Below are 13153 nucleotides of genomic sequence, written 5' to 3'. Positions count from 1 at the left end.
ACACCTCGCAGCAATATCTGCATACCTGCAGATTACCCATTCAACTTCACTATTTAGGATACCTGTCATTAAAGCATTTATGGAAGGCCTCAAAAGAATTATACCACCAAGGACACCACCCGTTCCTTCATGGAACCTCAACATCGTCTTAACAAGACTCATGGGTCCACCTTTTGAACCCATGCATTCTTGCGAAATACAATTCCTAACATGGAAAGTTGCATTTCTCATCGCCATCACATCTCTAAGACGAGTAAGTGAAATTCAGGCGTTTACAATACAGGAACCTTTTATCCAAATACACAAAAATAAAGTAGTCCTAAGAACCAACCCTAAATTTTTACCAAAGGTTATTTCACCGTTCCACCTAAATCAAACGGTAGAACTACCAGTGTTCTTCCCACAGCCAGATTCTGTAGCTGAGAGAGCACTACATACATTAGACATCAGAAGAGCACTGATGTACTACATTGACAGAATAAAAGACATCAGAAAAACTAAACAACTGTTTATTGCATTCCAAAAACCTCATACAGGAAACCCAATATTAAAACAGGGTATAGCCAGATGGATAGTTAAGTGCATCCAAATCTGCTACCTTAAAGCAAAAAGGGAGTTGCCCATTACACCAAAGGCACACTCAACTCGAAAGAAAGGCGCTAGCATGGCCTTCCTAGGAAATATTCCAATGCACGAAATATGTAAGGCAGCCACATGGTCTACGCCTCACACATTTACTAAGCACTACTGTGTAGACGTGCTGTCCGCACAACAAGCCACAGTAGGTCAAGCCGTACTAAGAACTTTATTTCAAACTACTTCCACTCCTACAGGCTGAGCCACCGCTTTTGGGGAGATAACTGCTTACTAGTCTATGCACAACATGTGTATCTGCAGCTACACATGCCATTGATCTGAAAATGTCACTTACCCAGTGTACATCTGTTCGTGGCATTAGTCGCTGCAGATTCACATGTGCCCACCCACCTCCCCGGGAGCCTGTAGCCGTTTGGAAGTTAGCTTCAACTTTGTACATTTGTAAATATATTATTTAAACCTTAATAGGTACATACTTATTCATTCCATTGCTTGGGCACTATTACTAACACACACAACTCCTACCTCACCCTCTGCGGGGAAAACAATCGAAGATGGAGTCGACGCCCATGTGCAATGGAAGCAAAGAGGAGGAGTCCCTCGGTCTCGTGACTCGAAAGACTTCTTCGAAGAAAAACAACTTGTAACACTCCGACCCAACACCAGATGGCGGGCTATGCACAACATGTGAATCTGCAGCGACTAATGCCACGAACAGATGTACACTGGGTAAGTGACATTTTCATTATAGATGCTTCTGGCAAACGTGTCGCTGCACAGGAGGGCAATTACTGGTGAATCGCTAACACACAAGGCTTACCTGCCAGATACGATCATGCTCACTGTGACGAAATGGAGGAGCTTCTCCAGTACCTTCCAGAGAAGCATAAAAAAAAGAGGTCAGGAAATTGTCAGTGAGGAGCAGTTAATTTCCAACAACTCCATCTGCTGTGCTTTAAACTTGGCCAACACATCAGGAAGAGGAATCAACACTAGTGTCCTCTTATGCAGACACGCATGGCTACACGTTTCAAGCTTCAAGCAGGAGGTATAGCAGTCTGAATTAAATCTACCTTTTAATAAGGAACACCTGTGCGGCCCATAGATGGACTTTACAAATCCCCTGCCTCCTGTGGTACTTTTCGTAAGCCTCAATTTAAATCCGCCTCTAAGCTTTCTACAGCTAAAGCCTCACAGTCCTATAACAAGGGACAACAACACACACTGTCTCAGAGGTTTTTGTAGAGGGAATAACTTCAGAGGTAGGGGAAAACACCCTCCGCTGGAGCCTCCTCCACTGCCACCAAGCAGTTACTCACTAAACCTTCCCTCCGATTACCAAACACCTCCAAGAGGACATCTTCAGCTCTTTTTACACAATTGGGAAAAAATCACAGCACATCAGTGGGTGTTGGATATTTTCCAACATGGGTACTGTCTGGAGCCCAATTCCACACCTCCAAACATTCACACTCACAAACTCTCAAAAGAACATCTCACTCTTCTCAAACAAAAAGTGAAAGCCTTACTTCCCAAAGGGGCAATAGACCCAGTTCCCTTAAAACATAAGGGAACCGGGGCGTATTCACTATACTTTCTCATACCCAAAAAGGACGGCTCTTTAAGACCTACATTGGATCTTGGGCTGTTAAATCTTTACATCACATCAGAACACTTTCATGTGGTCACACTTCAGGACGTAATCCCATTGCTGCAACAAGGCGACATTTTGTCAACACTAGATCTAAGAGATGTTTACTTTCACATTCCTATTCACCCAGCACATCGCAAATACCTCAGATTTGCGATAGAAGGACGTCACTACCAATTCAAAGCGCTTCCCTTCAAAGTCACAACAGCTTCAAGGGTGTTTACAGAATGCCTCGCAGTAGTAGCAGCTCATTTACGTAGGCAGAAAATCCATGTCTAACCTGGACGACTGGCTCATCAAAGCAAGAAACTCAGTCAATGCTTGCATCATACCCAAGTCACAATATACTTATTTAATCAATTAGGTTTCACCATTAGCTTTCAGGAGTCTAATCTCAACCCACTTCAGATATAGCCCTATTTAGGGGCCATTCTCAATACACAGTCAGTAAAAGCATATCCATATGCAGCAAGGATACATTTTCAAATACTGCTTTCTCATTTGCGTCACAACCACGCAGTCAGTAAAATTAATCATAAAGCTCATGGGAATGATAATTTCTTGCATTGTGATATTACCACATGCTCATCTTCACATGCGCTTGTTACAGGAATGTCTTTCATGCCAGTGGTCTCAGGCACGGGTCAATTAGAAGATCTAGTGTTGGTGGACAGCTGCACCTTTCACTCTCTGCAGTAATGGAACAAAACCAACCTGTTAAAAGGGTGGCCATTTCTGGGCCCTGTTCCCCAGATCATTATTCTGACAACGGACGCCTCTCAGACTGGGCGGGGTGATCACCTACAGGACTACACAGTCCAGGGTCTCTGAGATTACACACATTGAGCCCTGCACTTCAGCTTTCTAGAGTTGCTAGCTGTTCACCTAGCAATCAAAGCCTTTGTGATTCATATCACCAACAAGGTAGTACTGATTCGCACAGACAACATGACAACCATGTACTATGTGCAAAAACAGGGGCAGGGGTACACGTTCTCTACATTGTTTCGCCTTGCACAGACAATTTGGTATTGGGCAGTTTGCCGCAATATATTCTTGTTAGCGGGACACCTCCCAGTAACACACAATTTTGCAGAATTTCCCAGCAGGATGTGGCACCAAGTCCAGAAGTGGGAACTCCCGCCCCCCCCCCCCCCCCGTCCTTCTCCCCTACTTTCAAAAGTGGGAATTTCCAGACATAGACCTCTTTGCAACAGAAGAAAACACAAAATGCCCAAACTTCGCATCCAGGTTACCACACCCTCAGTTCAAGGGCAATTCTCTATTGATGAACTGGTCAGGGATATTTGCCTACGCTTTTACACCTCTCCCTCTCCTTCCATATTTGGTTCGGAAACTCAGGCAAACCTTCTCTCACACTCATTCTTGTGGCACCTACATGGGCCAGACAACCACGGTTCACCGCTCTATTAGACTTTTCAGTAGTACCACACGAGAAGCTTCCCCTTGACCCAGACCTTCTCACTCAGAATCAAGGTCAAATCAGACGCCCCAATCTCAAGGAGTTGAATCTTTCAATTTGGCTCCTGAAGTCATAGAATATGGCTATCTAGACCCACCTCAAGAATGTATGGATATTCTTAAAGAAGCACGTAGACTAACTACTAAAGCATGTTATGCAGAAAAATGGAAACGTTTTGTGCACCTTTGCATTGCTCAAAATTGGGATCCCTTCAAGGGATCAGTCCAAAATATCATCCTTTAACTTCTTCATTTACTGAAGGCAAACTTTGCATACATTTCCATAAGGCTCCAAGTAGCAGCTATAGCTGCTTATTTTCAGAACAGACAACACTTGACACACTTCAAAATTCCTGTCATTAAAGCGTTTATGGAAGGGCTCAAAAGAGTAATATCACCAAGACTGCTCCCAGTACTTTCTTGGAACCTTAATGTGGTCCTCTCTAGACTTATGGGCCCACCATTTGAGACACTTCACTCATGTCCTTTATGGTTCCTATCATGGAAATTTGCATTTTTAGCTGGCATAACCTCCCTCAGACGTGTTAGTGAGCTCCAGTCATTAACTTTACAGGAACCGTTTTTCCAAATACATAAGGCTAAGGTAGTTCTTTGTACCAACCCAACCTTTTTACCCAAACTAGTAGATACATAGATATAACTTTATTTCATCAGAGTACAGCCATAAAAGTATTTCACACATAATATTTACAGCAAACAAAAGTTTAAAGTACCAAAATCACAGAAATAGATTACAAAGTGAGATAATCACTCATCACTCTTATAGTAAGAATGCATCTGCAAGGTAAACACCAACATCAAAATATCTAACAAAACAACATTAAAATACACTTTTCTGAACATACACATTAATAGCAGTATGTTTTTCATTACCCCCAATGCCTATAGGCCATCCATTATCTTGAAAGACAAGTTTTCATACTTGCAAAGGGAGCAGCATCTTTGCCCTTATCTTCCAAGCCCATTGGCAACATTTGGAGACACCTACTACAACACACTCCCTTCTATCTAATGTCTCACTCCCTACATCCTGCACAGTGCTATAATCCACTTTTTTCCTGGGCTGGACATACAGCGAACAGAAAAATGTGCTTCCGTTTCTTTAAGCAGTGATGGCAGTGGGAAGAGGAATTACCTGCTTTATCCCATTTTGCAGTTAAGGACCTTAATGGAAGTCTGCTATAGCGAAATTGTGCATAAAGACGCTTAGCTTGAACCTGAAAAATCCTGTTGAAGGATTGAAACCACAAGCTGGGTTTATGGGACAAAAACTGCTCAGTCAATCTCCCTGATGATTGTTGGGCCCAAATAGAAGCTAGGATGTTTTCCCAATATAGTAGCTTCACTTTGGGAATATCAGCCTCCCACATAAGGTGGTGAGCCCCACAAGTTACCCAGGTTAATCGTGTTACACACATTCTTGATCTGTTTCAACCAAGGGTTGACAAGTTATTTATCACAGGAAAGAAGATCTCATAAAGATTCCTTACAGATTGTTAACCGTGGGGTTATTCATATCTGCACCCGACAAAAGTGGTGTAAGAGAGAGCACCTGATGGATGTAATTCATCCCAAGATCAAATGAGGTAGGAGTGGGGTACCAGTTTGTAAATTAAGAAGGGACCTTAGGATTTTTTTTTTCCAATAATGTGAGACTAGAAACATCAGTGTAACCCTAAATCTCAGAGAAAAAGGTAGCTGCTGAGGCAGCCTTGGCCCTATAGATTTCCAGCACAGGCGACAGTGCGCCCCCCTTTGTGCAGTTAATCTTTCTCCCTATTGCTGATGCTCTCTGGCGCAAAATACCTCTGCTCTTGTCCACTTAGGGCCCCCATGCTACATTATCTGCCAGCCTCCCAGTTACTTTACATTATACTTCACTCCATTCCTACATCGACTACAGGAAAGCAGGCTGAAGGAGTCGATGCCCATTACCAGCAAGAGGAGGAGTCCGTATACCTTATGACTCGAAAGACTTTTCGAACAAAAACAACTCGCAACCTTTCAGACCCAACACAAAATGGCGAAAATATGCAGAGCATGTGAAGCTACAGCACTACATGCCACAAACATATGCTTGCTGGGTAAGTAACATCTTCCTTTCCAACCCACGTTGGTTGTTCTCTGTATGTTTTTGAGGATTCTCTTGGGACTCTAATCCCACAGAAAAGTGTGCACCCGAGTCACACACACATACCTAGCCTTCACAGGATGCTTGTTGGATAGAGACAGAATGTTCACGTTCGCCCACTGGGCGTTCGAAATTCCCAGTGGCTATCGGTCCTGGTTGATCAGCTAATACAAGATACAGTCGGTAGACATTTTTGGGAAGAAACGATGGATTTGTAAACGAGTGTGTCAATTAAGGTTTATGATTAGCCAGAAGAGTGCCAGCGCTGCTACTTCTGATCAGTAGTAAGTAGAGCTGCTAGTTGTGATCAGCAGAAGGGCAGCACTGCTAATTCAGATTAATGTTGCACAGTGGCATCACTTGTCATTGTTCCGCCTGCTGCAGAGTAGCAGCTTTCCTAGTTGTTGTAACTGTTGCTGTGGGGCAGCCGTTGCAGAGTGGTCATGCTGCTCTTTATCACCGGCGTCCACATTGGCAGTGCACCTCGTTGTGACATGTCCTCCAATCTTATCGCCCCTTTGGTTTCAGGAATCACCAGGTTTGACCTACTTGGTGATTTTGGAAGATTTAACTGGCTTGGAAACTTCTACCTCGTTTTCTTGTACAACATGGCATTCGCTGGTCTCACCACCCTGTGCCTCGTCAAGAAGTTTACCTGGGCCGTACAAGCTGAGCTCATCAGAGCACTAGGTGAGTGTTAACTGGTTGCAGAGATAAATCCTGAGTGACAGTAAATGCTAGTTGATTGTGAAGTGTACACTCAGAAGTACGAACCCATGGCAGCTTCTTTGAGGATTAGTTAAATGTGAAAGAGCTGTGACTGTAGGCACATGCTAGACAACTCTCTACAAATGTACGTACTGAGGGAGTGTAAACTGTCTATTTGTTAACCCTTTCTGACAGCCAGAGACTGACTGCAACCCCTCAGAAAGAAGGCCATGTTCCCTTTTGATTAGAATGCTGTACAATGACAAAGTTTGGTAGCCACACTGTGTGGAAAAATATAAAACTGGAAACCCTGCTCTTGTGCAGTGAAAAACAGTGTGCACAAAGTGCTGCTCCCCTTGTCCCATTAGTGTCTGCCCATAACATACAGCACCTCCTACCTCTGCCAGTTACCAATCTGGTGATCTCTCCCTTCCCATCTGTCTATACCTCCGTATCCCCCTCTTTCCTCTTACTCTTAAGCTTTCTTGTGCCTTCTGACCATCCACCCTCAACACTATTGGTAGAAGAGTCCTTGGGGCTCTTCCCTAGGATATGTCAGTACCCGCAGTCCTATCCCTTCTCGCAAGGCGCTCAGGGACTTGCTGCAAACCGGACATGACTGTGATCTCTTTCCACTCCCTAAACAATCTTACTGTTTGTCCTGACCCTCTTGCTGCCACGTGTCCTGGTCGAGCAAGCTCACCTCTAAAAGGATCCTTCTCCCACCGTTGCCAGTGAAACGTCCAGTCTTTTTGGTCTTTCCTCCCCTCAGCCCCACCAGGACATGGCCCCTGCCATCTTTTTCTTTCCGACTAACCGCTGCTCCACGCCTTCTAGCTGGCCACACCGGGTTTGGCTACTAAGGTCATATGACCATGATCTATGGCCAGCTTACTGCCCTGATTGGTGAACCCCACCCATGTGCACATCTGAGGTAAAGTGAGACTCAATAACCTAAGTTGCTCACAAAGTCACTTGCTGAAAAGGGGAGAGTGAAATTTATAAGAATATAGGATACAATCTCCCTACATATTACAACACAAAAGGATATCTCATACCCAACACTGAAACGGAATAAGAATCCTGCATCGGGAAACACAGTTTTTGTTTTGTTAGATAAACAAAAGTCTTAGGTATGGGTTGTAGTAAAAAGAGACTCACATTTTGGGGTTTGGAAGGGCCTGGGGAAAAAAAAAACCTGGTTCTGCAGTGACTCACAACTTCCATGAAGATGGACGTGTGAGATAAATACCTGCAGAGAGATGTCCCTCCTGACTCTCCTTGAGGCCCTTCCTTATGTGAGGGGTGACCAACTTCTTTCTCTGACCCAACAGTATACAACTTTATACTACATCTGTTATACAGCAATACATACTGCATACAACCGAACCCATCCCTACTGCCCCTGCCTTTTGCAAAAACACATCGTTCAGAAAATAGGGTAGTTGGAGAACGCTCTCCTTCTACCTACACAGTGGGGTGCTAAGGACTTTTAGTCCCATGGGGCAGACTGGTCTCTGTTTTTTCCCCTATATCATGGACAAAGCTGACCTGTCAATAACTGTACCTTGTGGTATAGAATTTACTTACACACACTTTGCTAAACTCCGCCCAGAGCACCTGTCGGTGAACTGAGTACAATTCTACATTCTGAGTAATAGACATCTGATTAATTGTGCACACCTGGCCCTTTCTTTGTAGGATTTTGTTCAAGCTGTAGCTATGGGGACAACCAAGGCAGCATTTAAAGGCAAGCACAGACAGGCTTTACTTCAGTACCATAGTCTACCTTCCTACATGTGCTCAGTGTCCTTGGGATTCTCCCCTCTAGCATGTTTCCGTACATAGGCTAAAACATGACCCAGCTGTTCTGGCAAATTGCTTTACCGGTAAGGTGGCAGGATTCTAATTTTCCTGTAACTTGAATCTGGGTTGCCCTGACAAATGACCTTTTTGAGATCTGACCAGTTCCCTACGTTCATTGTAAATTGAATATAGATTGTACTCGGAAGCCTTACTTAACGTCTTCTCTCCACTGTTTCTTTGCCATACACGTTTATGCTGTGCTCCTATAGGCCTCTAGTGATGCCACTTGATCACCTCGTCATGCCTGATCCAGGTCATTCCAGCCAGCACCCTTCGTGTCCACAAATACATACATCTGCATGCCTTTTAGGCTAAGGTAACATGGCTTTGAGGCTGCTCTTCTGGTAGCCATGTGCTATATAAAGGGCAAGGCAGGAGGATAAATGTTCCAAAGGAAAGCTTGACAGTGCCACATAGATATTTCAGCATAATGTTCAAAGACGTTCCATCTCAGTTTATACATGTGTAGGGTCAGAGTCTTGGAACGTACAGTATCCCCTGACGAAATCTGCAGAAGGAAGTCGGCGAAGGCTTTCTTTAATACCACAGCCAGGACAGCCATTGGTCACTTTTTTTTCTTTCTTAAAGTCCCTTACCCTTGCTTTTTCCTCATCTTCACTACTTCCTGCTTGCTCTTTTCCTGTTTTTGTGTACCTTTTCCTTTATTTACCCTCGTTTTCACTGCTTTCACCTTGCTTTTTGCCGCGTTTCTTTGAGTGCCTTCTTGCTTTTCCCTTGTTTTCACTAGTTTCTTCGGGACCTGCAAGCACCTGGATACCCTGTCGGGTGATGAGCTGTGCTTTACAAATCTTGATAAATTGACTGAATGTGATACTTTCAGTATTTTGTATTTTGTGATGTGTGTTGTTTAATCACACATGTGAGAAAGAAGACTTATCTTTATCCAACTAGTGAAAAAAATAGGTGGCCATTGCAAGCATTGAACACAACTTTTTTGTTTGAATCACAGTTACGTTTTACACTCTGAAGCCACATTTGTGGCCCCATGTACTATAATTTATTGGTGTCCGCAAGCAGTATTTTCTCTGTATTGTTTGCTGACTCGGACCCCTTATCACAGCTGACTTTAAGTAACCACTCTCTCTCTCTTTCCTCCGCAGGCCTTCATAAGCTACCTCTCCCAGTGTCCCAGACCTCTGGGCCTGGAAAAATTAGTTAACCCTGACATCCGTCTGGTCCTGTACCGTCATTGGTGCCTTCATCTCAGGAGGATGTCACTCTGACCTGCCCAGCTTTGGGATCTTTTCCTGAGGAACGCATCTTAGTTGTATCTTCAGGAGGTCCCTGGTGGGAGCCGCTCACGGAGTTCCAACCGTCTGCTTGTGAGTTTTTCCCCAGGTGTCACCATAGGCACTTGCCCAGTGTGAAGTGCTGCTTCTCTGTGCACCATCTGACGAAACATCACAGTATTGAAGTTTACTCGTCTTCATAGAAGGGCTGTGAAGTTGGATAAATGCCACCAAAGACACTCCTTGTTCCACAGACACTGCAATGTGTGGACTTTAATGAAACATTTAACTTGCTTCTCTGAGTGACCTTCACTTGCAACACTTTCTGGAGGGCAGGAGTGCTGCCTTTCCTCAACACCCTCTATGGAGAACGAGAGGACATGGGGGCATTTGTTCTAAAAATCACATCTGCTTGCTAATGGTAAAATTGATGAGAAATGAAACTTTCCTGTGACTGTAGAATGTTTACCTCGGATGTTCTGTGAACGTCCAATACGTGCCTGAGCCAAGTCTGAGGTCTACATCTCATTTTATCTCTTTTCTGATTTTAACACTGTGATGCGGCATGCAAGTGTGAGGTGTTTGATGTCCCTTCCAGAAATGGTCTCAGAAAGGAAACTGAGCTCAGTACAACCCACTTCAGGAGCATGAGGAAAAGTGTGTGTGTGTGTGTGTGTGTGTGTGTGTGTGTGTGGTGTCCACAAATACAGCTTCCATTGCCAAGACTCTAAAGCAGGAGGTGTAGAGTGGGTTGATATAGATCGCGCTCACATCCTCTCTTGTCTTGGGGTTTTGTGTAGTGGTGTCTCACAGAACCTCATGCAAAGTGCTGTAGCACGTGATTCGACTGAGCTGTTCTCAGGGCCTTGTCTAAGATATTGAAAGGACTTAGGCCTCAGAGTTTCTTGTCTGAAGTAACGTGTGGTGTGCTGCCTATCAGACCCTAGACTGAGGTGATGCTAGGAGGAGTGTTATCTTCACCTGTGGCCATGTGTGGAATGTTGTAGCTTGTCTCTTGTCTATCCAGACCCGTGAGCTTTTTTTTGTTATTGCAAGAAATACTTTTACTTTCTTTTTGGAAGGTGTGGGACAGGGAAGAGTTGGCCTATGTACCAGGTGTATGGGTGTCCACTTGTTTACATGACCGTCTGTGATGGCTCCGCCTGATGCTCCTAGGAGTACGAGGCAAGCACCCTCAGAGACGAAAATATAGTAGCGATAATTTAGGGACACTAGTGTTAACATCATACCAGGGGTCAGCCATTGCTGTACCTCCTCTGAGAATCCAGAGGCCAGAGCAGCTCACACCTCATATGTGCAATACTCCCAGTGCAGTCTGAACTGTTACTGGCCTGTCTTCTGCATGTTTGTCTGTGTGCCACATTTGTTTGCATGTTAGTTTTGTCTTATTTTCTGTATATGTTCCCAGTATTGGTTGGAGGTGGCTGAGATGCAATTGTTCTGCTTTCAGAAAGGCGGGGTATGTTTTGAAACTTTCATCTTTGCAGTTTACTTGGTCTTGTCTCCATTCCATTGTAAGATTCGCGCTCAGCTTGCACCAGGTGACAGCTTGTGCTTTAGAAACTGCCTGCCCAAACCATCTGATCTTTCGAGACAAAGGTCTAGCTGTGACATTGGTGGCATGGTTCCCACCTGCACTTCTTTTACATTGGCTGAGGACTTGTAGGATGCCAAAACCTTACGGTATCCAAGGGTCGGGTTCATAACCGTTTGGACTTTCTTGCTGTTTGTTCAGGCTCTGCCTTCATTCCGTTTGACTCTCCGCTGGCATTGCACGATATATCAATCACTTAATTACTTACGGGTTCTCTAAATTCCAACCAAGCATCAGCCCAGCCTTCCCTGTAGCCTTAGCACATTGGAAGAGGGGTCGCGTGTGGAGTGGGATCAACCCATAGGTCAGTTTGAATAGCCATTCGTTCCATTAAGTTGCACCCCAACTACACCATTACTTCCACACTCCGACAAGTTTCCTAAGGAGGAGGAAAATGTGTCTTTTTTTAATGCTTTATGTAGCGTTTATGCTAGACATAGGGTCATTGATTGTAAAGTTTGACTGCTATGAGCTGTTCACATGGCTTGGCTCCTGGTGCTCTGTGCCTGCGACTCAGCCAAAAGACTCTGAGCCTTTTCACCTGTTGAGTGTGACTGAAAATCTTTAGAATTGTAGCTTCTTAAACTTGAGTGGCGACTAATGTGGAAGCATTTTGTGGCATTTTTTTGTGACTTAGAATGCAGGCTCATTTGTCACCTATTTATACACCACAGCAGTGGATCCATCATGGAGCTCACATTTGCCAAGCCCCGTCTTAAAGATGACCTCTCCATCCCTACTGCTCTAGAACTTCAAGTCACTATAAAAATGTTTTGCAATCCGTGCATATCAAATTAAGAGAAATTAGAAATGTCCAAAATGTAGTTTGCATTGTATGTTTCGGAGGGACTCATATTAGGAATGTCCACTTCAGAACCCACCTACTCCTCTATGACATCAGTTGTGATATTTCATGAGGAACAATCGTGAAATCTTTTTGGTTAGAGAAGATAACTTTCTGTGGTTCTCTGCCCAAAAAAGGAAGATGGCAAATGAGTGGAACAAAGTTTTGCTGCGTAAGTGTGGGCAAACCTTGGTCAAGCCACCACCAACCACCACCACATCCTTAACCCAAGTTGTCTCGTAAATGTGTAGTGGGAAACTGAGGAAATTGAATGATGCAGGTTTCTGAGCCATCTTGAGACCTGAGACATTCCCATAGGTTGAAAGCATGATCCCAGTTTAACAGTGCGACAAATGAGCTTTCCCTTTTTTTTCAACAAGCTTTCCTTAGCCCTTCTGTTGAGTTCCACTAGGCTTCCAACGAAGAAGTGTTGCCTGTCACCAGCCTTTGCTTTCCATATTATGTTGTACAATCTAGGACATCCAAGTTGTTTGATTCTGTGAAAAAGAGAGCTGTTGTCTCCAAATAAACCTACGTTTTTTAAAGACTTTGTTGCATGTGTTTTTTATAAGTTGAGTGCAAGAGTCCTGCCAACACAATCCCAGGAAGTGCAGTTCTACACAAAGTGCTGCATGTGCAGCTGGATCTTGGACAATACAAATGTTCCAGTCTAAAGGCAATTAAAGAGCATTACCAAAGCCATTACAGCTTCATTTACCTATAGATAGCAGCTTCAACCACAATCATTACACTAGCACACCTGCAATACAAATCCAAACATAATCCATAAATATCATAAACAGAGACACAAGCACCAAACCGTAGTACCCTTTCAACACCTCTGCAGCCACAGCCAACCGAATTACTCATCAATAGCAGAGCCATGTCAACTTCGGCCCACTTCCCATATGCGGACACTGCAAGTTAAGGAGGAGGCTTTAGAGGTATAGTGAATTCCACCTATTGGGAACACAAGGTGAGGCTGCAT

The 13153-nt window shown here is 44.1% G+C and overlaps 1 protein-coding gene across 1 annotated transcript in view; it reads left to right on the top strand.

The window, feature by feature from the left end:
* The window catches only part of LMBR1L (limb development membrane protein 1 like), a 114418-nt gene extending 101706 nt beyond the window's left edge, over positions 1–12712 (top strand). The window contains exons 16-17 of the mRNA XM_069230542.1: positions 6411–6572; positions 9578–12712. Of these exons, the coding sequence (XP_069086643.1) occupies positions 6411–6572; positions 9578–9636 (221 nt within the window). The 3' untranslated portion in view covers positions 9637–12712. The remainder of the gene's footprint in view (positions 1–6410; positions 6573–9577) is intronic.
* The last annotated feature ends 441 nt before the right edge of the window (positions 12713–13153 follow it).

The sequence above is a fragment of the Pleurodeles waltl genome, chromosome 4_2 (assembly GCF_031143425.1).
Source record: "Pleurodeles waltl isolate 20211129_DDA chromosome 4_2, aPleWal1.hap1.20221129, whole genome shotgun sequence".
In the NCBI taxonomy this organism is placed as follows: Eukaryota; Metazoa; Chordata; class Amphibia; order Caudata; family Salamandridae; genus Pleurodeles; species Pleurodeles waltl.
This window is presented reverse-complemented; position numbering and strand designations above follow the sequence as displayed.